The sequence below is a fragment of the Oreochromis niloticus genome, unplaced genomic scaffold, assembly GCF_001858045.2.
Source record: "Oreochromis niloticus isolate F11D_XX unplaced genomic scaffold, O_niloticus_UMD_NMBU tig00008833_pilon_14165901-14214810, whole genome shotgun sequence".
Taxonomy (NCBI): domain Eukaryota; kingdom Metazoa; phylum Chordata; class Actinopteri; order Cichliformes; family Cichlidae; genus Oreochromis; species Oreochromis niloticus.
Genome location: NW_020329460.1, coordinates 8,980 through 35,098, shown reverse-complemented (window position 1 = coordinate 35,098; position 26,119 = coordinate 8,980). Strand labels below are relative to the sequence as shown.

The 26,119-nt window shown below is 42.5% G+C and overlaps 1 protein-coding gene across 3 annotated transcripts; it reads left to right on the top strand.

Moving 5' to 3' along the window:
- The first annotated feature begins 231 nt into the window (after window positions 1-231).
- On the top strand, window positions 232-25,131 carry LOC100696413 (calcium/calmodulin-dependent protein kinase type 1D). 3 transcript variants are annotated; one of them, XM_019345372.2, is made up of 11 exons: window positions 232-353; window positions 477-551; window positions 16,978-17,116; window positions 17,291-17,414; window positions 18,963-19,038; window positions 21,011-21,123; window positions 22,499-22,577; window positions 23,185-23,272; window positions 23,875-24,227; window positions 24,488-24,569; window positions 24,679-25,131. In XM_019345372.2, the coding sequence occupies exons 1-10, from the start codon at window positions 250-252 to the stop codon at window positions 24,549-24,551; spliced, it is 1,215 nt and encodes a 404-aa protein (XP_019200917.1). In that variant the 5' UTR covers window positions 232-249; the 3' UTR covers window positions 24,552-24,569; window positions 24,679-25,131. The 3 variants fall into 3 exon arrangements, with proteins under 3 accessions (XP_019200917.1, XP_025760916.1, XP_019200918.1); XM_025905131.1 differs by having other exon boundaries at window positions 24,656-25,131; XM_019345373.2 differs by lacking the exons at window positions 232-353; window positions 477-551 and adding an exon at window positions 9,518-9,890 and having other exon boundaries at window positions 24,656-25,131.
- The last annotated feature ends 988 nt before the right edge of the window (window positions 25,132-26,119 follow it).

The following is a 26,119-nucleotide window of genomic DNA, read 5'->3' as shown; positions in this document are numbered from 1 at the left end:
AATAAAGAACTCGTAGAGCTTATGTTTGAGCAGCTAGCCCCTGCCTGTTCCAGTGGTCTGTAGTACTGTTGGATCCATCGCCCTGGGAAGATGTTTCTGTAGATCTCTGAGAGGATTGTGACAACAAACAAAATGAAACTGTTATCCAAGAATAAGCTTGTTTCTAGCATTTGAACAGACTGCCATTAATCCACGTTTCATTTTGACTCTTTGATGTTTTTGTACAGGGGCTCATTTTCAGAGGTTTTCATGGTGAGAGAGAAGAAAACTGGGAAAATGTATGCCCTGAAATGCCTGAAGAAAAAACATCTCGCCCATAGCAACCTAGAAAATGAAATAAATGTGCTGAGGAGGTAACACACACACACACACTTATTCAAATGTGCAATAAATAAAGTCTAGCGGTGACTAGATCTGCTGCCTAACTGCCTAACATGTCAAAGGTTAAGGAGTTATCCTGTTTGTTACTATTTCAGGATAAAGCATGACAATGTGGTGGGACTGGAGGATTTCTATGAGAGTCGAACACACTACTACCTGGTCATGCAGCTGTAAGTGGAACTGTTTAGCTGATTTATATTTATATTTACCTTGAAATAATGCAACACTAACAACTAGCAATATGTCTCATATTACTGCAGTATAATCTTACATTAACAATACGAGTATACAGTGTGTATAGCATAGTAAGAATTCAGCCTTTTTTGCTAAAATTAGGCTGAATTATTGTTCAAATTGAATAAATAATATTGGTAAAAAATAACATAGCTATGTATCGTTCCTTCATGCCATCATGCGTTTAACCCCTTAAAGCCTAAAATGATTTTTTTTTTTAAATGGAGAGTTTATTGAACCATCTGACACATTTGGTTCAAAAATTGATTACATTTTATTTTCCATATATGACTCTGAATTTGTATTTTATTTGCTTTTTTAAATTTTATTGTATTTTATTCATATGTTTATGAAATGTATTTTTTGGCGGGGAAGAAAGACACACTGATGACACACTCACAAAAAACTACATGTATGTAATATGACTAAGAAGTAACACACCCCTCTTTGTTTCATGGCTTGTCTGACATTAACAAACCAGCTCGTAATTATAATAATAACTGTTGTATTATTATCATTCTTTGCTCATTATTGACAGTTTTCCAGAATACACCACACACCAAGCTGTTACATTACAAATAAAAACAAAAAGGTCGGCTGTAATCTTTATATTTTACAAACATTGTATGATCATTGAAAAATTATTGGCATCATTTCTTGGTGTCATCAAATATCCACATTCTTCTCTTTCCATTTCTATTTGCATTGTACACAGAACCACTACGGCTGCTATAAGACAGAGATGTCTTCAGCTGGCAGGTTAATACAGAACATCCAGTTCTCCTTAATGATGTGCTGTTACTCCTTAGGGACTCCCATTCTTTGCTGCCACAACTCGTCAATAAACTGGTCCAAATCCAATATTTTACCACCTTGTATGAATGAGGGGGTTGTAGCTGTTATGTGAAGGCTGTGTGCAGGCAGGAGTGGTAGTAGGAGGACCCAATGTGCAGACACTCGGAGGCGGAACGTGAACTCAAAACAGCTTTAATGCTGAACTCAAAAGGGTAACAAAACAAGGAATACAAAATACACTTACACAGACAGAACACACAGCTAGATAAGGGTAGATCACAACACAGACAACCTGAAACACAGGGCTTAAATACATAGAGGGAGCAATCAGGGAATGGGTAACAGGAGGGAAACACAGCTGGGGCAAATCAGGCCTAACGAAACAGGGGAAGCAAAACCAGATACATTAACATCAGACATGGACCTTCAAAATAAAACAGGAAACAACACAGACTGAACCAAAGACACAGACTCACACGCAGGCACTGCAACAGAGGGAACCGAGACGTAAACCACAAGACAGAACACAGACCAAGAAACCAAAGACTAGAAATGATAAATAATATAATAAACTCAAACCTCTGGGTCAACGACCCAGGCATCCTAACAGTAGCAGACCTTTTACTATCTTTACACAAGAAACTTAAAATATTTAGAAATCCGTGTTTCCTCCAAGCTGATAGAGTTGTTCACCTTAATTTCATTCTGCTGTGTAAGTCAGTAAAAGATGATTTAAACTGCTGGATCAGCCTCTGCATATCACTCTGTGGATGGATGGCAACAGTTAAAATGGCTTTCCTAAAATCAACAACAACAACAACAATCTTTATTTATAGAGCACATTTAAAAACCAACGGTATGCCAAAGTGCTTAACATAAAACAAGGAAATAACACAAGTATAATCAGGGTCATAAAAATGTAAAAATGTGAAATTATGTTCACAGGAGAATGCCACCAATACACAATGGCGATATGACATACACAGCGCAAATAAAAGCATAATAGGAAAATTAATAGAATAAATCTATGCAAACAAGGCCAGCATTAACCGGTAGAAAAAGCAAGATTAAACAAATACGTTTTAAGCCGTGATTTAAAAGATTGAATAGAATCAGACGCCCGGATGCCAATCGGAAGGTTGTTCCACAACTCTGGTGCAGCCAGGGCAAACGCTCGGTCACCTCTAGACTTCAATGATCTTATCTCAATAATCCCAGTTGTGCTGGAAGCTGTCTCAGCCACCACAGGGCGAGAGGCAGGGTACATGCTGGACAAGTCAGACATCTTCACACCTACGGCCAGTTTAGAATCACTAATTAACCTGAGCTCACTAACTGCATGTCGAAGGAAGCTGGTGTGTGGAGAGGATCCACGCAGACATGGGGAGAAAAGTGCACACAGAAAGGATTTGTACCCAGGACCTTGTTGCTGCGAGGCACTGCTAACCACTGTGACACCGTGCATTAACTTTACACTTTACAAAACCCCAAATCTCAAGGTCTAGAAGCACTGATCATAGAGTGAAACACCTTAAAACACATTGTTTACCCTCAGTCCAATTTATTGTGGTTACAAAGTGAGACATGCACTTTATCAGACTTATCGTTTATCAGCCCAGCTATCAACAAACACCACTGTTTCCATTGCATATCCTCTGTCAGCTCTACAGCTTCAGCCTCTTCAGACTTCATCATCAACAACAAAACATTAAGCTTCACGTCTTGGAAAAATCAAAGGAATTCCTCAGCTCTATTGCTGTGCTGAGGAAACTCATGAACACACACAAAAAAAGAAAACTTGGAGCTAAGGAACAGGAAAACATAGAAATGTGGAATCTAGCACCTACAGGCGAACCACAGAACTGCAGAACACGCAGCATGAACGAGGACAACGCAACAATGAGTAGACGGAGACATCAATGTGCACAGGATAACGAGAGGATGGGCAACAACTGGGAGCAAAGCTGGAACTAATACAGACTAACAGGACAGGGGAAGCAAAAGTGAACACTGAACAAGAGACTGTCAAAATAAAACAGGAAGTACAATAAACACAGAGACAAACACTAAGATGCATGAGCTGGACTCTGGGACAGCAGAGAAACAGACATGAAGAGAAGGCAGACTAATAAGCAACTATAAGGCTTCTGTTATCATGGCCGACTACCAAGTCTGAGCGACGAAAGCAGAGCAGATCTAGAAGCCTGCGTGGCAGGCATGGGTGGAGGCAGAGACCCTCAGACGGCTTGGGTGGAGGCTGGTGATGGTAGCAGAGACCCTCGGAGGACAGAACTGGAGGCTGTTGAAGGCGGCAGAGACAGGGACCCTCGAGTACCTTGGCAGGAGGCCGACACAGACGGAGGCTCCCTGGTACGGGCAGAGCATGGCCAGACGGCCACACGGTGACCTCTGACCTGGGCAGAGCAGGACCTGGAGGTAAGAGATGACCTCAGGCTCGGGTGGAGCCTGACCAGACAGTGGAGAGACCTCTAGCGCGGCAGGAGCAGATGGCATGAAGACCTCTGGCAGAGCAGGACAAAGTGGCGTGGAGAACTGTGGTGGAGCAGGACGAGGTGGCGGCAGTAAAAACTGCTAAATCTTTCCAGTTCAAAGAAAACCCAACATTTACACAACTGTGTGCAACTACATTAATACCTGTATCACATCTGGAACATGACCTCTCTATCTGTGCAAATTCTGATGTGAAATATGTAATATTAACTTCATACATGCTGCCCCTGCACTCCAGTCTGACACTTTGGGATCCAAGTTACAGATGATTCATCACATACTAGATTACACGTCTCCTTATCCCTCACAATGTTCATCCCAGGAGACATGTCAACACTACAGTAACAAAACTCTACTGCTAATGTTCTCTTCACAGCCCGAACTATTGCAGAAGGGTCCATCCTCCAAAACTGGGAATCAAAAACATAACCTGAACGTGTTACAGTGGAAAATCTTCTATTAGATCATTACAGATAATCCCTATGTGCACATGTATGTGATGGATATGAAAATGGGAATATGCATACACAAAACTTTAGCTACTTAGTACTTCACACTATATTCCTTGCTGCTGCTGCTGATGGTAATGTTAATAGTATAATTCTAATGCACATATTTTCCCTCAGCCTCACTGTCTGTCTTTCATTCCATCCTCTCCATGTTTAATGTCTCAGTATGGAGGACTTCTGAATGTAGACATGGTTCCATGAAAGGGGCCTCAGGTCACTCTGCACTACTGAGCCTCACAAAATATCACCTGAAGTGGACCAGTCATCCACTCATGAACAGGGGGCTGGCTCCATCACCAGCAGCAAAAACAGAGGTGAAGGGGATGGGATGTCTTCAGTGGCTTGCAGGGGACCAGGACTGGAAACTGCAAAGAAAGTGACGGGACCACTCAGGTCTGGGTTTGGGTGGTGAGGGATCCACAGACACTGGTGGATCAGGAACCATGGATTCAGGGCACTCAAGCTCAGGCACAGACACAGGGGAATCCATGGACACTTGGGGCATTCTGGATCTCTCAGCAGAGCAAACAGGTCCCACTGCAGACTGGGCTTGTACCAGTGCTGGGTGGGGACCCTCCAGATTGTCAGGACGCACTGGTTTCTGTGAATGTGTTGGGCATTCAGCCAGCTTGGTTTGCACAAGCTAGGGGAAAAAAACAGTCTTTGAACATGTGGACTCACTTTGAAAGATGTCTTAGAGGACATCCAGGTGTGGATGGCTGAGATACAAATATACCCCAAAAACTTGTCAGCTGACTGCTCCACAGTAAGGTCCCGGGACTTCCCAGTCTTTTCTCCACTGCTGAGAACCTGTTTTGTCAGACAGCACATAGGTGGTAGCAGAGGTGTGAAAGTGGAAAGAGGTGGGACAGATGAGTCACAGGCAGGCAGGGATCAAGAGCTGTAGCTATGGGGAGTTGCATGGTGATGAGCAATTAGACAGTAGCAGTAAAACATGATGACCTTTAAGGTTAACCGAGGCAGGCTGCCAAGGTCCAGAGTCCAGGGCAGAAGCGATGTATGGTGTATGATGTATGGTGGGAGGATGTATGGTGGCAGTAACTACAGCAGGTCCCATGGATAAGATAAGATAAGATAACTCTTTATTGTCATTGCACAGTCATACATAGTACAGTAGTACAATGAAACTAGAAAACTGTCCTACGTCGGCACTACATACAACACAACACGATACGACACATCACAACGCAACACAAACAACACAACACAGTAACTTAACTTAGTAATAAAAAAATGAAGAATAAGTGTGTGTGTATTGCACACTGTTATTATTGCACATTAAATATTATTGCACCTTGTTATAAATATAAATATTATTGTTATTGTTTTTATCGTTGTTACCTCCCCCCCCAAAAAAGTCCAGGGAGGTAGCCAATCAGGTCAGCTGTTTGCATTGATTAGGGCTGTTGCCCTGTTGTAAAAGCTGTCCTTGAGTCTGTTTGTCCAGGACCTCAGCAGCCTGAACCTCTTGCCAGAGGGCAGCAGCTAAAACACCCGGTGTCCTGGGTGTGTACAGTCCCGTAGGATGCTGCACGCCCTCTTGAGACAGTGATTGCTGTATAGGTCCTTCAGGGAGGGAAGAGGATGTCCAATGATGTTTTGGGCCATATTAATGACCCTCTGGAGTGCCTTTCTGTGTGCTGTGGTGCAGCTGGAGAACCATACACCGATGCAATATGTCAGCACACTTTCAATGGAGCAGCGGTAGAAGACGGTCAGCAGCTCCTTCTTCAGGTCCATTTTTCTGAGGATTCTCAGAAAGTGGAGACGCTGTTGGGCCTTCTTTAAATCTGCAGAGGTGTTAGAGCTCCATTGGAGGTCTGTGTCTATGTGCACACCCAGAAACTTGAAACTGGAGACCCTTTCCACGCACTCCCCGTTGATGCTGACAGGCTGCAGCTCAGACTTCCTCCTTCTGAAATCAACTACCAGTTCTTTTGTCTTGGTGGTATTGAGGTCCAGGTTGTTATCTACACACCAATCTGACAGCCTCTGAACTTCAGCTCTGTACGCCGTCTCATCTCCCCCAGAGATGAGCCCCACCACGGTGGTATCATCTGCAAACTTGATGACTGCGTTGTCTGGGTGGGTACTGACACAGTCATGTGTGTACAGAATGTACAGTAGGGGACTCAGTACACAGCCTTGTGGAGAGCCGGTGTTAAGGCTGAGGGCTGAGGAAAGATGAGGCCCCACTCTAACTCTCTGTACACGGTCTGAGAGGAAGTCTCTGATCCAGCGGCAGATGGTAGAAGGAAGTCCGACTTCCAGCAGTTTAACTATTAGTCTGTCCGGGAGTATCGTATTGAAAGCAGAGCTAAAGTCAACAAAGAGCAGCCTGCCGTAACGGCCCTGCACTTCCAGGTGAGAGATGGTGGTGTGGAGCGTTGTAGCAATGGCATCTTCAGTTGATCTGTTAGCTCTGTATGCGAACTGGAGCAGGTCGAGTGTGGGTGGCAGGCAGGACATGATGTGACATCGGACCAGTTTCTCGAAGCACTTCATTTTAATAGGTGTTAGAGCAACTGGTCGGTAGTCGTTGAGGCTGCTAATGTTAGTACGCTTCGGCAGTGGGACAATTGTGGCTGACTTTAGGCACGGCGGGATGCAGGACTGGGACAGTGAAGTCTTGAAAATCTTAGTGAAGACCCCAGCCAGCTGGTCTGCACACTCTTTTAGGACCTTTGCGGTTACCCCATCTGGTCCGGCGGCCTTCCTGGGGTTCACTGCCCTCAGTGTGCGCCTCACCTCATATTCCTGCACTATGAGGCTTGGGCTGCTGCTGCTGTCCGATGTTTTTGCTGCTGCTGCCTCTGGTCCCTTCACCTCAAAGCGCGTGAAGAAGTGGTTCAGCTCCTCCACAAGCGCCGCGTTACCCTCAGTCAACGTGGTATTGCAAGGTTTGTAGTTGGTTAAGTGCTGAACTCCCTGCCATACCTCTCGTGAGTTGTTGTTGCTGAAGTGGTCTTCGATCCTTCTCTTGTACGCTGCCTTGGCTTCTCTGATGCCTCTTTTCAACTCAGATCTGGCTGCACTGTAATGCATACCATCACCGGATCTAAAAGCGGCGTCACGTTGCTTCAGCAGGACCTGGACCTCTTTAGTCATCCAGGGGTTCTGGTTGGAATACACCCGGAGACGTTTGTCCACGGTGACACTGTTGACACAGAAGTTGATATATGAGAACACTGACGTTGTGTGCTCTTCAAGGTCCTGATGTTCGAACACGCTCCAGTCCGTGTTTTCAAAACAGTCCTGCAGCTGATGTGATGCGCCTTCTGGGCAGGTTTTCACAGTTTTTGTGACTGGGGGGGATCTTCTCCTAACGGGAGTGTATGCAGGGATCAGCAGCATGGACATGTGGTCTGACAAACCTAGATGTGGTAGAGGGGTTGCTCTGTAGCCTTTTTGGATGTTGCTGTCGGCTTTATCCAGTGTGTTTATCCAGTCTGCATTCGATACTGTTGACCATAATATCCTATTAGAGCGATTAGAACATGCTGTAGGTATTACAGGTACTGCACTGCAGTGGTTTGTATCATATCTATCTAATAGACTCCAATTTGTACATGTAAATGGAGAGTCCTCTTCAGACACTAAGGTCAATTATGGTGTTCCACAGGGTTCAGTGCTAGGACCAATTCTATTTACATTGTACATGCTTCCCCTAGGCAACATCATTAGAAGACATAGCATAAATTTTCACTGCTATGCAGATGACACGCAGCTCTATCTATCCATGAAGCCAGGTAACACACACCAGTTAGTTAAACTGCAGGAATGTCTTAAAGACATAAAGACCTGGATGGCCGCTAACTTTCTGCTTCTTAATTCAGATCAAACTGAGGTTATTGTACTCGGCCCTGAAAATCTTAGAAATATGGTATCTAAGCAGATTCTTACTCTGGATGGCATTACCTTGGCCTCCAGTAACACTGTGAGAAACCTTGGAGTCATTTTTGACCAGGACATGTCCTTCAACGCACATATTAAACAAATATGTAAGACTGCTTTCTTCCATTTGCGCAACATCTCTAAAATTAGAAATATCCTGTCTCAGAGTGATGCTGAAAAACTAGTTCATGCATTTATTACTTCCAGGCTGGACTACTGTAATTCACTATTATCAGGAAGTCCTAAAAACTTGCTGAAAAGCCTTCAGCTAATCCAAAATGCTGCAGCAAGAGTACTGACAGGGACTAGAAAGAGAGAGCATATTTCTCCTGTTTTGGCTTCCCTTCATTGGCTTCCTGTTAAATCCAGAATTGAATTCAAAATCCTGCTCCTCACATACAAGGTCTTAAATAATCAGGCCCCATCTTATCTTAATGACCTTGTAGTACCATATCACCCTATTAGAGCACTTCGCTCTTGCACTGCAGGCCTACTTGTTGTTCCTAGAGTATTTAAAAGTAGAATGGGAGGCAGAGCCTTCAGTTTTCAGGCCCCTCTTCTGTGGAACCAACTTCCAGTTTGGATTCGGGAGACAGACACTATCTCTACTTTCAAGATTAGGCTTAAAACTTTCCTTTTTGCTAAAGCATATAGTTAGGGCTGGACCAGGTGACCCTGAATCCTCCCTTAGTTATGCTGCAATAGACGTAGGCTGCCGGGGATTCCCATGATGCATTGAGTTTTTCCCTTCCAGTCACCTTTCTCACTCACTATGTGCTAATAGACCTCTCTGCATCGAATCATATCTGTTATTAATCTCTGTCTCTCTTCCACAGCATGTCTTTCATCCTGTTTTCCTTCTTTCACCCCAACCGGTCGCAGCAGATGGCCGCCCCTCCCTGAGCCTGGTTCTGCCGGAGGTTTCTTCCTGTTAAAAGGGAGTTTTTCCTTCCCACTGTCGCCAAAGTGCTTGCTCATAGGGGGTCATATGATTGTTGGGTTTTTCTCTGTATTTATTATTGTGCTATCTACTGTACAATATAAAGCGCCTTGAGGCGACTTTTGTTGTGATTTGGCGCTATATAAATAAAATTGAATTGAATTGAATTGTTTTTCCCCCTCATTGCACTTTTAATATGCTGTTCAAATCTGGGGAATACTGACCTTAAATCAGCGTGGTTGAAGTCCCCAGCTATAATGTGCACTGCGTTTGGATGGGAGTTCTGCTGATTGCTTATTGTCTTGTGCAGCTCCTCCATGGCCGAGTTAGCATTTGCATCAGGTGGTACATACACGGCCGTTACCATAACAAGAGTAAACTCGTGAGGTATGTAGACGGGTCTGCACTTCACAGTCAAATATTCCAAATCCGGGGAACAATGGCTGTCTACAGTCTTTGTGTTTTTGCACCAGCTGTCATTGGTGTAGATGCATAAACCCCCTCCTTTGTTCTTACCGGAGCGGCCGTTCCTGTCGTGACGGTGGACCGTGCAGCCTGCTAGCTCAATAGCCGAGTCTGGAATTGATGGCTGCAGCCAAGTCTCTGTGAGTAGTATTATGCTGCTGTCCCGTACACACTTGTTGACTGCAATCTGTAATCTCAGTTCGTCGATTTTGTTGGTTATGGACCTGACATTGGAGAGGAAAATACTCGGAAGCGGTGGCTTAAATGGCTGTTTCTTTAGCTGTGCTAGTGGGCCCACCCTGCAGCCACGCTTTTGCCTCCTTTGTTTAAAGTGGTGTTAGTCCGATGTAATGCTCTTTGCACAGCGTAATCCCAAACTCAGAAGGTCCTGACGACTGTAAGTGGACTCTACTCGATGTATAATAATAAAAAAACACACACATCCACACATATGCACGTAGAAAAAGTGAAAAACAAAACACCAAACGTGAAGAGCAGTGAGCTGCTGCGTCTGTGCGCGCCGCCATATTGAGCATAAATTGGATCATTGGATTCTTGGAGGCTATTAGTAAAAAGTAAAACTAAAATATTGAACTAACAACCAAGAAGATGACCTGGAAAATAATCAGACTACAGAGTATATAATAAATGCTAAGGGAAACTATCAGTCATACTAATATACAAAGAGAGCCAGAAAACCACAAAAGATTGTCACAAACACAAACCCAGAATCAATAAAGAAATAACAGAACACTCTCCGATGGACAGTGGAGAGTATGGATATGTTTTCAACAACTGCCAGAGTATCTCCTTGTACATTTCAGAAAGGTGTGGGGGGTTTCTGGCTTCCTCCTTGGAGACTATTGTTTCTTTATTGTCTCCCACTTGTTTTGGCCTTCGCGGTGCAAGTTTCTCTCCTGTCATTTTCAGTGTTGGGACTAACGTGTTATTAAGTAACGCGTTACAGTAACTACGTTATTATTGTGGTAACGAGCACGGTAACTAGTTATTATGCCAAAACCAGGAACGCGTTACTCGTTACTGGGATTTAGATAGGCTCGTTATTCGTTACTTCGTGTGGTGGCTATCGCGGAGCTTCCACAGATTCAGTAACATTAGCAAGTGGTGGAAGCCAGCAGGTGGATGAAGGAAAAGGGAGGCAAGAGGAGAGACCCGAAGCGGCCGCCGATCCGAGTGTCAGGTGAACTGAACTTCAGGTAAGAAGTTATGACCTGCAGTCTATCTGGGTCAGATATAAACCAAGTTTAGGTGGAGTTTATTTTCGTTATGCTGACTTTTTCGTACTGCGTGCTAGCTAGCATGACGGAGTTTCTATACAGCTGTGTGGGTGCTATGTTACTGATGTTGAACTTTATTTTATTCATAAGGTTAGTTAGTAGAGTTGCCAAACGTCCTGTAAAAAACAGAATCGTCTGGTATTCAGAGAAAATATTATGCGTTTCGTACTGAGGTGAAAAGGAACACAGTTTGTCCCGGACTTCAGCTATAATGAAAAAGACACAAAGCTGAAGCTGCACAGCTGCCTCTTCTTCTCTCATCCGCTCCTGTTTCTACTTCAATCATGAATAGGGTTGCCAACTAGTGATGCGCGAATCATGAACGAATCGTTCAATACTCGAGAATCACTTTACTGACTCATGAATCATGATTCACAAGCCCAACTGACTCACTGACTCATCCCTGTTGCTGTTAGCAGCAATATATCTAGCTTATAATTAAAATTGTGGAGAAAAACACAACATCCAGTATCTTAACAAAAACATTTCTGCTCTGAACTGGAAGAAAAAACCCTGAGTAGCAGCTCACATCAAGACAATAGCTCCTCGGTTCACAGTAGCATCGCTCTGCTAACATGCTAACAGCACATTTGAGCTACTCACCCCCTCCCGCCTGTGCTGAATCGTAAGAGTAAGCGAATCACTCAGGACTCGCTCACCCCCTCCCTCCTGTGCTGAATCATAGAGCGAACGAATCACTCACTCACTCACCCCCTCCCTCCTGGCTCACAGCTTCTTCGTCTTCTTGGTTGGCAACCAATGTTAAGGCGCATTATCGTCCCCTGGCTCACAGCTCAGTGGACATTTAGATGAGAAAATATATATTTGACACATTTAAGGAAAATACTAATAAAATAAAAATAAACAAAATAAATGTTTGCTTTAGAAATTTTTTTGCTCTTTTTTGCTATATAAAATAGTTGTTTTCTTTTAGAATCACTCATCTTAGCAGTAGGATATACATGAAAAGAGAAAAGAAATTAAGTTTGAGTGAAAATGTACATTTTTTGCGCTCTCTGGTCAACTGACTCAGTGAATCAAATGACTCAAAAACCCGATTCACTTTGGTGAGTGACTCATTAAAACTTGATTCAGTAAAAAGAATCAAATTTACCATCACTATTGCCAACTCCCTGAAAAATAAATAAGGGACACCTGGTGGCCAGGGCCGGGCGACCCAGTGATCTTCACCCTTCCCAGTGTGGTGAATTTTGTAGCTCTTTTTTTTTTGTGTGTGAAATTATTTTTTTAACCATTTGACTTGAATTTGATTTAAGTAGATGCATATTCTTTGTGATATGAACACATGGGAAACAAATGATCATTTAGCCATTTATCTTTAGCTCAAAATGACAACATTAACACAATGAAACAGGTCTCTTCCTTAAACAGAAGCCTGTCATGCTTAACTTTTGAGAATATAAGTAAATCATTCTTTAAAAGAACTCTGTCCTGCTTAACTTAAAATTATAAATTAATAGAAAACAATAGAACGAAACACATTCTTGTAACAGTGCACATATAGTGCTTTTAGTACAATTGGCTTCAGTTGAGGTATTATTTCAGCTTTTCTAATGCTAATCAGCTGCTGCCGTTTGTAAACCCGCTTGTTCCCATGATTACGCATCATAACTCATCATCATTATTCATCTATGTATTACTTTTATGTATTAGTCATCTATTTGTTGTAATCATCTATCCTTGCAGTTGTTTATTACACAAAATAAATTATATTATCACACTTCTGGCCACATAGCGCTGATATTCACTGCACATGCCCATATTAACCTTAACCAGAGGGTTTAAAAAAACAAACCAGTGTTTACAGACCATATCTGCTTCTGCCGTGGCCTGGTGGACAAAAAATTGGTTAAGGGTTCCCCGAGCTTTCACGCCCCTCATGTTCTTCATGTGCCACCATTAGAAGCATGCCTATGGAAAAAGTGCGCCGGCACACAGTGCAGTGCGCTTTATAGGTGTTATCGTGCACTTTTCCAGCCAGGTGTTTTCCTTTTCCCATTCCTCCCAGTACTTTTGCAGCCTTTTTTTTCTTTCTCTGAGGGGAACAAACATTGCTGGTCTAATGCTGGGCTTACACTGTGCGATTTTTGGCCCGTTTTGAGCCGATTTTTGAGTCGTGCGACCGATTTGGTGATCGGCCCGAGTTTGGCCTTCATCGTGCGTCGTGCATCGTGTAGTATACGTGGGGTAACGAGAAGCGATTAACACCTCACGACCAGTCCCGATCATCAATCGCTCGTGAGGCTGTCACCGCAGCCGCTCACACTGCGCACGCGCAAACACGCAAACTTTGGTGAAAAAGACGGAGCAGCACGGCTGTGCAGCGTGTGATCTGGACACAAGCGATGGAGGCACAACTTGTAGAACTTTGGAAAGCTCATCCGAGCCTTTTCGATGTGGCCTCACAAAATTATCACGACCACAACAACCGTGAAAATAGTTGGATTTACATTGCTGCTCAATCACAGCTGCCTGATCAGTGTTTTTCATTAGCAATTTAGCAAAGTTGATGGTGGTGGTGTGTGTGTGTGTGAGTGAAAGAGAGAGAGGGAGAGCGAGCGACAGAATTTCTGTTATAACCTTCATTTTATGGAGGCACAGTGTGAGCACTCAGGTCGCATCAGAGCATCGGGCCGTATAGTGTGAGACCTGCATCGTGACCTATGAACTTATAACCCCTGCGAGTCGATTGTTGTTAAGGTTCATTTTAGAGGAGAGAGATGTGGGAGATCAGAATAACACACTGACCCAGTCAGTTGGAGTCAACGAATGATTTAATGACACATGTGGAGAGATAAATCCTGTACGCAGACAGCATTGATCTCTGTCTCCAAAACTTCAGAACACAGTTTTATACATCGGGGTATTAGAACGCCCCCTCTTGCGTAAATTACATGGATACGTCAAATCAAAACCACAATGACTTTTAACACAGTTTAAAAAGATCATTCTCTTCGCCTCGAAGCCAGGTGCTTCCTGTCACTGCCGGACGCTCGCTTATCGTCTGGAACAAACTGTCACATACGCAGGCACTCTTGCAGTTATAGCAGAATTAAATCTGAACTCTTTACCACAAAATGGGCCTACTACTATGTGTATGTATGTGTGTGGTTACGTCATAACCACAGCTGCACTTTGTCTCACCTCTCACCTTCTCCCCAGACAAAGGCCAGCACCTACACAACTGAAACTGATGTGTAATATATTGAATAAACGTCTTACTTAAATGGTAGTACTTAAAACTTAATCAAAGAATGTAAACAAATAAAAGATCATAAAAATAACCTGATATACATGTCTTGTAAGCGTGTGTTGCGATCCTTCCACAGCTCCAGTCAAACTCACAGTAGATTGGCTGATCATAACGCCAACCAAAAGTTTTTGACCCTCACTTGACCAAGGAGCGACAGCTCTTTAATAAACTTCTTTCATAACAGTCAAAGGAGTTTGCAAAGAAAAGCGTCTGGACTTCTTTAAGTTAAGAAGTCCAGACGCTTTTCTTTGCAAACTCCTTTGACTACGATGACCTGGATGACTGAGAACCTTCACAGACATATTCTTTCATAACAGAAGTTCCAAAGGTTTCAAAGGTTGCCAATATGTTCGCTCCTCCTAATATAGTCTAAAAGCAACCCCAAGCAAAACAAATTAAACTTTCACCTATAAATGATTCCCTCTAACTAAGTGTGTGTGTGTGTGTGGTTACGTGTGTGTCTATGTGCTAACCACAATCGCACCCCATTTCACCTCGCCGAGTAGCTCCCCAGAATAACTTTCACTCAGACTCTGGTTTTGGTTTCACTTCCTGCAAAGCATGTAACTTCAAAAACATGTAACTTCCTGTCTTATTTTGGCACAGAGTTACTCTGCGTTAGGCCTTTTCTTTCACCATGCAGTCTGCATATAAACATTTAAGATTCTAGATTCAAAAGCATTTCGGGTTATAGATTCAACTCAACAGTTTAAAGTGGTTATAACTGCACCTGTAATAAAGGCTGATATGATACCAGTATGTTTGAACATCTGAATGCAATATCAATATTAATTATTAATGCAATAGTAATATGGACAATAACAGTAAAATTATTTATCTAACCCTACATCGTGCAGTTTGAGCAGGAGCTGAATAACGTGACTGAAGAAATCGCAGTGTATGCCCAGCTTTAGGTGTACTGTCGTCCGAGACTTGCACCGCAGTGTCGGCGTTTGTTTCCCATTTGGCCATGCTTCTTGTGGTCATCTGTTGTCTTCCGGTATTTTCTCCGTAAGCGACCTTTCCTCGACCAATGAGATAAGCGGTAATCTGAATTGTCATACTCAGCTCATTGGTCACAAAGCAGGAGAGGGGCTGGGAATTATGTTTTCAAACAAAGTGTTAATTCCATTAAAAGTTATAGACTACTTTTGATTCTCACTGTATTACGGGACAAAGTGCGTCCCTTTTCAGCTCAATACGGGACGTGTACTTTTGTTTCTAAATACGGGACGATTCCGTTTTTCAAGGGACGGTTGGCAACCCTAATGATGAAACTGATCAATGATCAGCTGATCAGCTTTTCTCTCTTGTTTGTTTATCGCCCACTTTGCGCCAGAAAGAGGAAACCAGTGGATGTCACGCTAAACAACAGCAGCACGTTTAAGCTTGGTCAGCTGTTGTTAGAATGTATTTAATATTAATTTCTAGTATCAGCTGATGTTTGCTGGAGCCACAGCTGTAAAGCTGCTGGTCATGATATCGGTTTGGTTATCTGGTGAGAGGGAAACATGAAGATGAAACCAGGAGATGTCCTTACTGAATCATCAGAGCTGAACAGGTGATGGAGAAACAGGTTTACCTTTTAGGTGACATGAATGAGTTGAAGGGAAGTTATGAACTGTTTCTGAGAGACAAATAACACCAGGATCCTTTTCTAAGTAGCTGACAGCTGGTAACTGTGCAGGGGCGGGTCTAGCAAAGTGTTGCCAGGGGGGCAGGTAGGGCATTAACAGGGAAAGGGGGGCACAAGGAAATACTTTTCTTTATTATTCTCATTTAAAATGTCTCACTTTTAATAAATAATTATCTGAGTCTTACAACAAACAATTGATAGATTGATACATATATACCATCAGAACAGTGTACATCACTGTCACAACAGTGTTTATTTTCATTCAAAGGCTTTATGATTTTTCCTATAATGGTGGGCCGGTCTCTAGTCAAAATGCCCGGGACGATTGTTTTGTCCCAGTCCAGCTCTGTATGCAGCTCATCTGCAGTCTGGTGTTACCTACATCTTCCTATTCAGAAGGCAGAATTTCCAAGTTCTGAGTACAATCAAAAGCACCACGACTGCAGTTTTTGTGTTGGATGTAAAAAGCAGGCTAGAATCATGGCGGCGGTCAACGACGGTCCAGGCGTGGGATTTCTCTCGTGGAAATGTGCGCATTATTTTTTCCTTTCTATTGGTAGGTGGCACAGTGCACTTGTGGCAAGTAAGCAAGCTAGAAGACTGGCAGTCTGGCTGGGTATCCAGTTACGGAAGCAACACATTAACAAGAGAAGTCTGAGTAAAACCAAAGTTACTTTCCCTAGTAACTAGTTACTTTGAAAGTAACGAGTAACTTGAAGTAACTGAGTTACTTTTTTAGAGAAGTAACTAGTAATGTAACTAAGTTACTAATTTAAAGTAACTTACGACTGATTCACCGACACACAGATGATGGTAAGGACAAACCTGACAGTAGGCACATTTCCTAAATGCTACTCGAACTCTGTTTGCACAGGGTAACAATATTTATTAGACCATTTGATGAGTTTCTCCAAGGTGGGCCCTGGTCGTCCTTAGTCTACCGTCCTGCAGAAGTTCAGGACGGTAGACTTCTGATTGCTAGACATAAACACTGATAACTCTTTTTCTGTTTTGTGCAGGGTATCAGGTGGGGAGCTGTTTGATCGCATTTTAGACAAAGGGGTTTATACCGAGAAGGATGCCAGCAAAGTGATCAAACAGGTGCTGCAGGCTGTCAGCTACCTGCATGAAAACAGCATTGTGCATAGGGATCTTAAGGTAAGACACAAAAGATCCACCATAACAAAGACATAAACATGCTCCCAGAAGGAAAATGAAAGCCACAGATGTTGACACGTTTGGTAAAATGACTTTAACAGATGTTTAATGAGTGTATTTGAACATTTTAGATACATTTCTTTATTTTATGTCTTGCTTTTTCTGTTCTCTCAGCCTGAAAACCTACTGTACTATAATACAGATGAGAATGCAAAGATTATGGTCAGTGACTTCGGTCTGTCTAAGACGCTGGAGCATGGTGTGATGTCTACAGCCTGTGGAACACCAGGATATGTTGGTGAGGTAGCCATTTCTCTGTATGTGTAATGTGTGAGATAGTTAAACATGATAGACTGAAATACTGCAGTGACAGACCATTTCTAAGTTGTTGCTGTGGTAAAGTACCATTTCAGTGTGCTACATTTACTACATCTTAATACCACAAACAATTACTTTGGTTTTTGCCATCATCAAAATCTTATCACACTGGAGCAAGAAAAAAAAATCCATTTTCATAAATCAGACAGTTATTGTGTTGGATGACAGTACCTAGCCTCCCAATTCAATTCAATTCAATTCAATTTTATTTATATAGCGCCAAATCACAACAAAAGTCGCCTCAAGGCGCTTTATATTGTACAGTAGATAGCACAATAATAAATACAGAGAAAAACCCAACAATCATATGACCCCCTATGAGCAAGCACTTTGGCGACAGTGGGAAGGAAAAACTCCCTTTTAACAGGAAGAAACCTCCGGCAGAACCAGGCTCAGGGAGGGGCGGGGCCATCTGCTGCGACCGGTTGGGGTGAGAGAAGGAAAACAGGATGAAAGACATGCTGTGGAAGAGAGACAGAGATTAATAACAGATATGATTCGATGCAGAGAGGTCTATTAGCACATAGTGAGTGAGAAAGGTGACTGGAAGGGAAAAACTCAATGCATCATGGGAATCCCCGGCAGCCTACGTCTATTGCAGCATAACTAAGGGAGGATTCAGGGTCACCTGGTCCAGCCCTAACTATATGCTTTAGCAAAAAGGAAAGTTTTAAGCCTAATCTTGAAAGTAGAGATAGTGTCTGTCTCCCGAATCCAAACTGGAAGTTGGTTCCACAGAAGAGGGGCCTGAAAACTGAAGGCTCTGCCTCCCATTCTACTTTTAAATACTCTAGGAACAACAAGTAGGCCTGCAGTGCGAGAGCGAAGTGCTCTAATAGGGTGATATGGTACTACAAGGTCATTAAGATAAGATGGGGCCTGATTATTTAAGACCTTGTATGTGAGGAGCAGGATTTTGAAATCAATTCTGGATTTAACAGGAAGCCAATGAAGGGAAGCCAAAACAGGAGAAATATGCTCTCTCTTTCTAGTCCCTGTCAGTACTCTTGCTGCAGCATTTTGGATTAGCTGAAGGCTTTTCAGCGAGTTTTTAGGACTTCCTGATAATAGTGAATTACAGTAGTCCAGCCTGGAAGTAAGTGTCAGTGGGTGGGGTGCTCATGAATGCTCCATCTGTGGACTCCATCGTCCTGCTGAGAGGCTTCAGTGCTCGTGTGGGTAGTGACAGGAAGAACTGGAGGGCTCATTTTGATTTATTGTGAAAGTAACGACCAGGCAGAGCAGCAGGAAGGGAACTTTGGTCAGCTCTGTGGTTTTTTATGTGATATATAAATAAACTGGACTTTGATCTTATTATTATTTAAAACTAAAGGCAACTTTTTGCCTTTTACTTTTGAACCATATATTATCTTAGCTTTAACATATTAGCTTTAGTGTGACTTTTTCTGGAGTGGAAACAGTCTGTTGTTTATAATGGTGCTTACTTCGTTTGTCCTACTTTCTGTAGCTCCGGAGGTTTTGGCCCAGAAACCCTACAGCAAAGCAGTGGATTGCTGGTCAATTGGAGTTATCACTTATATTCTGTAAGTACAGGCCTGTGTGTTCATAATAACATGGCTAACTGTATACATGTTATGAATATTAACTGATCATTTATGGAGAACTGTGAACATTCATCAGTTATTGATTTTATTCATATTCCAAAAGTCAGAAGTACATGAATACTTGTACAATACAATATTAGAGTCACCAAATACTGTAGTATTTACTACCACTGTAGTAACTGTGGCTCCAGCAGTAGACAGGGTCACTACGAGCTGGAAGGTTGGTAGTTTGAGTATCGTTGGGCTCGTCACTGAACACCAAGCTGTGTGTACGAGTGTTACAAAGCCCAACAATGTTGTGTGAAATACAAATAAGACCAGAAGGATCTGTAAAGCTCATCAACTCATCAAAGACAGGATCAAACTGGACTGTAAAAGCTTCAATACATCATAGAAAATCTATCAAATGTTTAAAATGAGACAATTTACCAATTTTAGAAAAATATCAGCTCATTTTGAATTTGGTGGCAGCAAAAGGTACTAAAAGGTTGGGAGGGGCCACGTTTACCGCCGTGCAGCAGCCACACTTTTTATCAGCAGTTCATGATGTCTGGAAGCTGAGCAGAGAATTGTTTGAATTTTGGGAAAGGAATGTTGTCCTCATATGTGAGCGTAGCTGCTGTTGTGGGTCTTTGTCTGTGCAAAGCCTGCAGAAAGTGTTGTGTGGAGGGGAACACATGTCGCTCTTCTCTGAGCTTTGGTCCAAAGATGGCAGCTGCGTTTCCTGATCATGTTCACAGAGAGCTTTAGTTTATGGCATACAGTGACGTGCACGACAGAACGATGCCTGTTTTTAATGCAGTGTCGCGTAAAGACCCAAAGACCACAGGTGTCCATCGTTAGCCCGGCCCCTTACACACACAGGTTTCTCCAGTTTCCTGGAATCCTTTGAGGATATATTGCACTGTTTTTTTTTTCACTTTTCTTTTGTGACCCTCTTCCCACTTTAAGTGAGAAATGTTGCTGCCATCAAATTCAATGTATGCTTATATTTTTTCCATTCCATCTCAAATCAGCCAGTTTTTGAACATTTCCAGTTTGCATAAATATTTCACTCTTAGGAGACTTTTTTCTGTTCAACCTGTTAGATGGGACAACCTGTTCATATCTTTGCTTTTATGCTACAGTTTGTCATATTTGCTTAATCCAGCATTAAAGTTCAATGAAAATGTCACTTTCTTCCTTTTTGTGATGAGTATTTCACATTGAAAAGTTTTTATATGCTTTATTTTAAAGGATTGTATATTTCAACTATATACCATTCAGAAATCCTCATTCGTTGCATTTGGAGTCTTTTTTTTATTAATGTCACATACACAATAACTTTACAGGAATGCTGGACTGTTTTCATATTTTCACTAGCCAGTACTCAGACATTTAGTGTATCTGTCTCAAATTACAGATCCTGATTGATTTTGATGGAAAGAAAGTTTAGTGAAAAGTGAAAGTACTTTTATATTTAATAGTCTTTGAGATATTTATGTTCAAACACTGCTTCACAGCTCCGTGTTGAGAAAAGTAGGTCTAAAAAAAGAAGAGAAGTGTTTGATATGTAAAGCTGAAATTTCACAGTCCTCACTATAAATGTTCATATTTTCTATTGTAACATTTTTTTTTACAAATCAGAGATGGTTGAGCAGGAGGTTGATGTGAGACCCAACAGTACAATGTGTCAGTTTAAACATTTTCTCTGTCCTGCTGTGTAAAGTGTGGATTCACAAATCAGTGCAGTGTGTTTGTTTCTTCCCAACATTTCTGTGAATGTGTTTGTGGTGGGTGAAAGTCTGACCGCTCTGCCCGTTTACTACAGTAGCTGAGGAAACCCAGCAAATTGATGAAACCAGCATCAGAGCATATTGTATAAATATCATATAAGCATGATGATGGCTGCTAAAGTAATCCAGAGTTGATCCAAATCTGCGGTATCTGACAGGCTGTGTGTGTGCTGCAGGCTCTGTGGCTACCCGCCATTCTTTGAAGAAAATGAGACGCGTTTGTTTTCAAAGATCATGAGAGCTGAGTACGCCTTTCACTCGCCTTTCTGGGATGACATCTCTGAATCAGGTATGCCAACAGCTACACACCGCAGTTTTCAGTATTAACCCTCCTGTTTCCTTCATTTGTACTCGATGTAAATAGCTGGGACTGGGTCAGACCAACCAGTCCTATTTCTAACACACTTACATTAAACTAGGTTTCACTCTTTCACTATCGTTTAAAGGGTGAATTATTCATGTGACTGTACAGACTAAGTTCCACGTTTCTTCTTAAAACCTGGCAAAAATCACATGGATGATCTAACAGCTCTCTTCCCTCACAGCTTCCCAGGAACATTAGCCTGACACTGATCCATCATACAGATTTCAGAATGAGAATAGTGCAAATCTTGATCCACCTCATTTCTTTATATTTGACCTCCAAGGAACCAGACTTTCCTGTCATTTTCACCCCTCAGCTGTAAAAGGCTGATGGGGTATTATCGTCAAGTGTAGACATCCAAGTTGGTGCAATAACTCGATAATGAGGCAAGTTAGGAGCTTCAAACTGATACCACAGCTCAAAATCTTGGACCAGTTTGAATCTCAGTGACCTCACAATGAAGGTCAAGGTCAGAGGTCAAGTTTTATGAAAATCTAAAAGGAACATTGAGAAAGCAGACAGACACGCTGACATGACTGGGAAGATAGAAATCCAAACAGACCAGTCGCAGAGACAGGAGTACTCCACCCAACAGCTAAAACGAACAAAAGCCACAGCTGACTAACACGAGCGAGCAAACATCAGCAGGTACAGAACAGCAAGATTTGTCCAAAATACAAAACCTGAAGATCCCAAAAAGTCAAAACTCCTGTTCCCAGGATCCAGAACAGTAATTGTTCCAGCTGTGGTGGCCTTACGTTTGTGAAGAAACACAGGTTAAATTTGCATAAGCACAGCAGTGCTTATCCTACGCTCTTCCTCTTTGAAAAACTCCATCTTGAACTCATAGAATTTATATCAAACAAACACGCTGTATTTGCCACATACACAATCATACAGAGTACAACATGCAGTGAAATGTTTTGTGTGCAAGCTGTGGACAGGCTGCAGACGTAGCCGGGCCAGTCCAGGGCTTGGTTTTAGCACTGGGGAGCAATCAGTCTGCTCTGATCGCTCATCAACAACAAGGCACGTTCATCCAGGACACTGCTGCTTTTTTACAAGTCAGCCTTCTGTGTGAACTCTACATGTTCTTGTTGTGAGAGTCCAATCAATCAGCAGTTTTAGAAACAGCCATCAGCCGTGTTTGGCACCACCCAGCATCCTACTGTCATATGCAGGTGTTCCTAATAAAGGGTTTTAGATGTATTTTCGAGAGCTTTAATAAAACTGTGTGTAACATAGAGAATTCATGCTACTGTACGCTGAACTGAACTCTGTCCATATTATGTGTCAACAGCCAAAGAGTTCATCAAGAACATGATGGAGAAAAACCCCAGTAAGCGCTTCACCACTGAACAGGCACTCAGGCACCCCTGGTTAGTGCTTTGCCTCTTAAATGTCACAACATTTTGGACAATGATTACAGATTTTAAACCACATAATCAACATGTGACTGAAGATAACTTTCAGGTTTATTTATGAACAAAAGTATCAACTGTTTATGAATTACAGTCTTTTTCTGAGAGACTGAAAAGTAATTGGTTAGTTGATATAGAAGCAGCCTCGTGGCCACGTGAGACCTTGTTCTCTCATTATTCAAAGCAAATGATCTGGTCTAATATCTGGGGGTCATTCCAAGTCTTCAACTATTTGGTGTCGAGCTTCACTGAAGGAGGGAAGGAGGTTGTCAGCAGGATGAAAAACCAAAATAAGACAGATAGCAAACATTGTATGATTGGCCAAATCAACGATCATTCTTAAAAAGAAGGAAAGGTATGGCCAGCTATGCAAGACAAAGGCCTGAAAGACAGAAGACAGACCTTGGTTAAGAAAGAACACATTATGTTTGTTTGTCCTATTACCTTTGAGCCTCTGAGAATGTGGAACTATATCTAACTCTATCTGCCCGATGATGGTGTACAGACGCAACATTGTCCAAATACCAAGAACCTAACTTTACGTCTGCTCATGTGACCCTCGCAGGATTGTTGGAGACACAGCTAGAGACCAGGACATTTATCAGTCTGTGTGTGAACAGCTGGAGAGAAACTTTGCCAAATCCAAATGGAAGGTAATGGCTAATGACTGGAAAGGTTACAATTGTGACTACATACGCCACGGGTGTCAAACACAGGGCCGGGGGCCCAGAATTGGCCCAGCAGAGACTCCAGTGCAGCCCATTGGACGACTCTGGAAAATGTGATTGTGATATTTTCATAAGTTTTACTGCTTTTCCTGTTGATAGAGAATCCCCTTCATCTGCCATTCACATGTATTAACACAAACGTGTTAATACATAAAGCATCTACTGCAAAGGATTCCTTTAAGACATTTTAATAGACAATATTGAAGAATTATGAAGAATTCAATATGATTCTATCAATAAATAGTTCAAATTAAAGAGGATAGAGGAATACTAAAAGAAATGACTTCTGCAGTATGAGAAAAGAAAAACAATATGTCTAAAGAAACTTGCACTGGGTACCTGTTCCACCTCTAACGTACAGAAGTAAAGTTTCTGAAATGATGGGATGAAGGGCGAAGTTTTCTCACAGAGTATATGTTCTTGCATGATCCAGCAGGAGTTCTCCAAACTCTAAACCACACTTTTTCTGTACGAGATGCAGGCGGCACCAGTAGTAACTGCTCACTTTGTATGTGGCTCTCCAACAGCAAGCCTTCAATGCAGCCTCTGTAATCCAGCACATGAAGAAAATGCAGCTGTCCCACAGCGTGCCCTCCACACCCGCCCTCTCCATACCGAACATCAAACTAGAGTCCTCGTCCCAGAACGACTTGGAGCCTGTAAGAGGCTGCCGAGATCAGGCAGACCCCCTTGACCCCAATGGAAACCCTCTCCAGTCTGCCAGTCTTCTGTCCTGGAGTGACTGTGACCTGGACACAGGACTGTGCCCTTCACTGAGAGCCAGTCAAAGTGAACCCGGAAGTCCTCTCAGCACTGATGAGTCCAGACAAGTTCATACCTTCCATTCAGAGAATGACGCTCTCTTTATTCAGTCACAGAGGTAATAAAACTGCTGACCCCTTATGTATCTGATAAAGAGAACTAACTAGAATTAGATGGCCAGAGTAAGGAGCAAACATACTGTTTTAGGCTTTTCCAAACTGTACTTCATCTTTGTTTACTTTGCTTCTTTTATGTGTATATTTATACTGTTTCAAATGATGCTTTTTGGGTAAACTGATTATTAAGACCTCCAGAGTGATGCTTTATATAACTTGGCATTCATTAGTTGGCTTTGAATAAATCCTGAGTGTGTTGCAGCCTCGATGCAGTGGCTCCGAGGAAGGACCAGCCGCTTCAGTCTGGAGTGTGCTCCATCATGTGATTTGATGACGAGATGCAGGTAAATGGCCTCCTGTGTATCCACGTTTAAATGTCAGCTGTACTTCACAGCCATAACATCCAAACCCCCTCATTAATACTGTGCAGGCCTCTTCTTGCTTCTGTAACAGCTCTGACCCATCAGGGCACGAACAAGGAACCTTTGGCAGTGTCCTGTGGTGTCTGGCACATCACCCGGGTATTCCCTGAGCTGTTCCTGAGCAGTGTCTACAGTATCCAGAGACCACAGCTGTCTACCAGTGCTTTAGAGGGATGTGCTTGATCAGCAAAAATATTTAGTGTGGGAGGTACCACACAAGCAAGTCTGGCTACCCGCCCACAAAGTCTGGGTGCAACCTTTGGGTAACTGTTTGGGCAGTGTCAGGTGACGCGAGGCCGAGAGACTGTCAAGCCCACAGTTGAGAACAAAGGTCTTAATATCCAGCCTTACGTGATTATCAATGATCAGAGTGCTAAAACAGAGTGTTTCCCCATTTTAATAATAAAGCATTTTCATTATTCATCAAATATACGTGTATATAAGTCAATATATCAATAAAATAAAAAGAAGTGAGTAGTAAAAATGACTCTTCCGGTGGCTTAATTTTGTGTGTGTGTACAGGATCTAGCTTTAACCTTGGTAGACTAGCAGGTGACTCCAGGAGGGTGAGAAGATGTCGCCACACCATCATTATACTTAGTTTTAAATGAAAGGTTATTGAACACAGAACCACGACTCATATGCGACCTTGCTGATAGTTAACTGTGCTTAGTGCTGATCATGCATAGGTGTAAGTTTTGAGTTTATATAACGGATCAGAAAACATCATCCTCACAGAGTGTGACCTGTGTGTGTGGGGAAGACGACACATCTCAGAGAATGTCTGACTTATACTTTGTATGATTTAATAAAAAGAAGTAGTTTTAAATAAATGAACAAACACAGAGTTTTAAAAGGTAAAATAAAGTATTCCTCTGTATTTGGAGTAAAGGGATTATGTTACCATGCACATCATGTGAGAATGTGCTAAAGACTAATCTAATTAAAGCAGAATTACATAAACTGAATGAAACATGAAGTAAATTATATATTATTTTGTAAGTCAGACAGAGAGACAGGAAAAGTGTGGGTGGACATCAGATGATTAAATGTCAACAACTTGATTGGACGGCCAAAATGTGACGATGTGACGTGGAGAGGAGGGAGAAAGGGTCCCTTTGGTGTTGTGTGAGAGGAGCAGATGTGATGTGAGATGTTCACAGTGGAGAATCCCAGCAGAGACAGTAGAGGGGAACAAAGGCCAACCTGTGAACTGATTTGGCCATTTGTGGCTCGTCATCACGTCGCCGTGTTAGACGGCTCATTCAGAAGGATTTCGATTGACATCATCCTTCATGAATGCCCAGCTGCTTTCCTGTCCAGTGATTGATAGGTTCGTAGCTTGAACCCATTCGCTGGAACGTTGAAGGCAATGTAATTACACAGCAAAGCAAGACACAAGTAGGCAAAGTTCTTTGTGTTACTCATGCATGAGGAGGCCCGTCTGGAGCCAAGTGTCGTTCCACCCACTT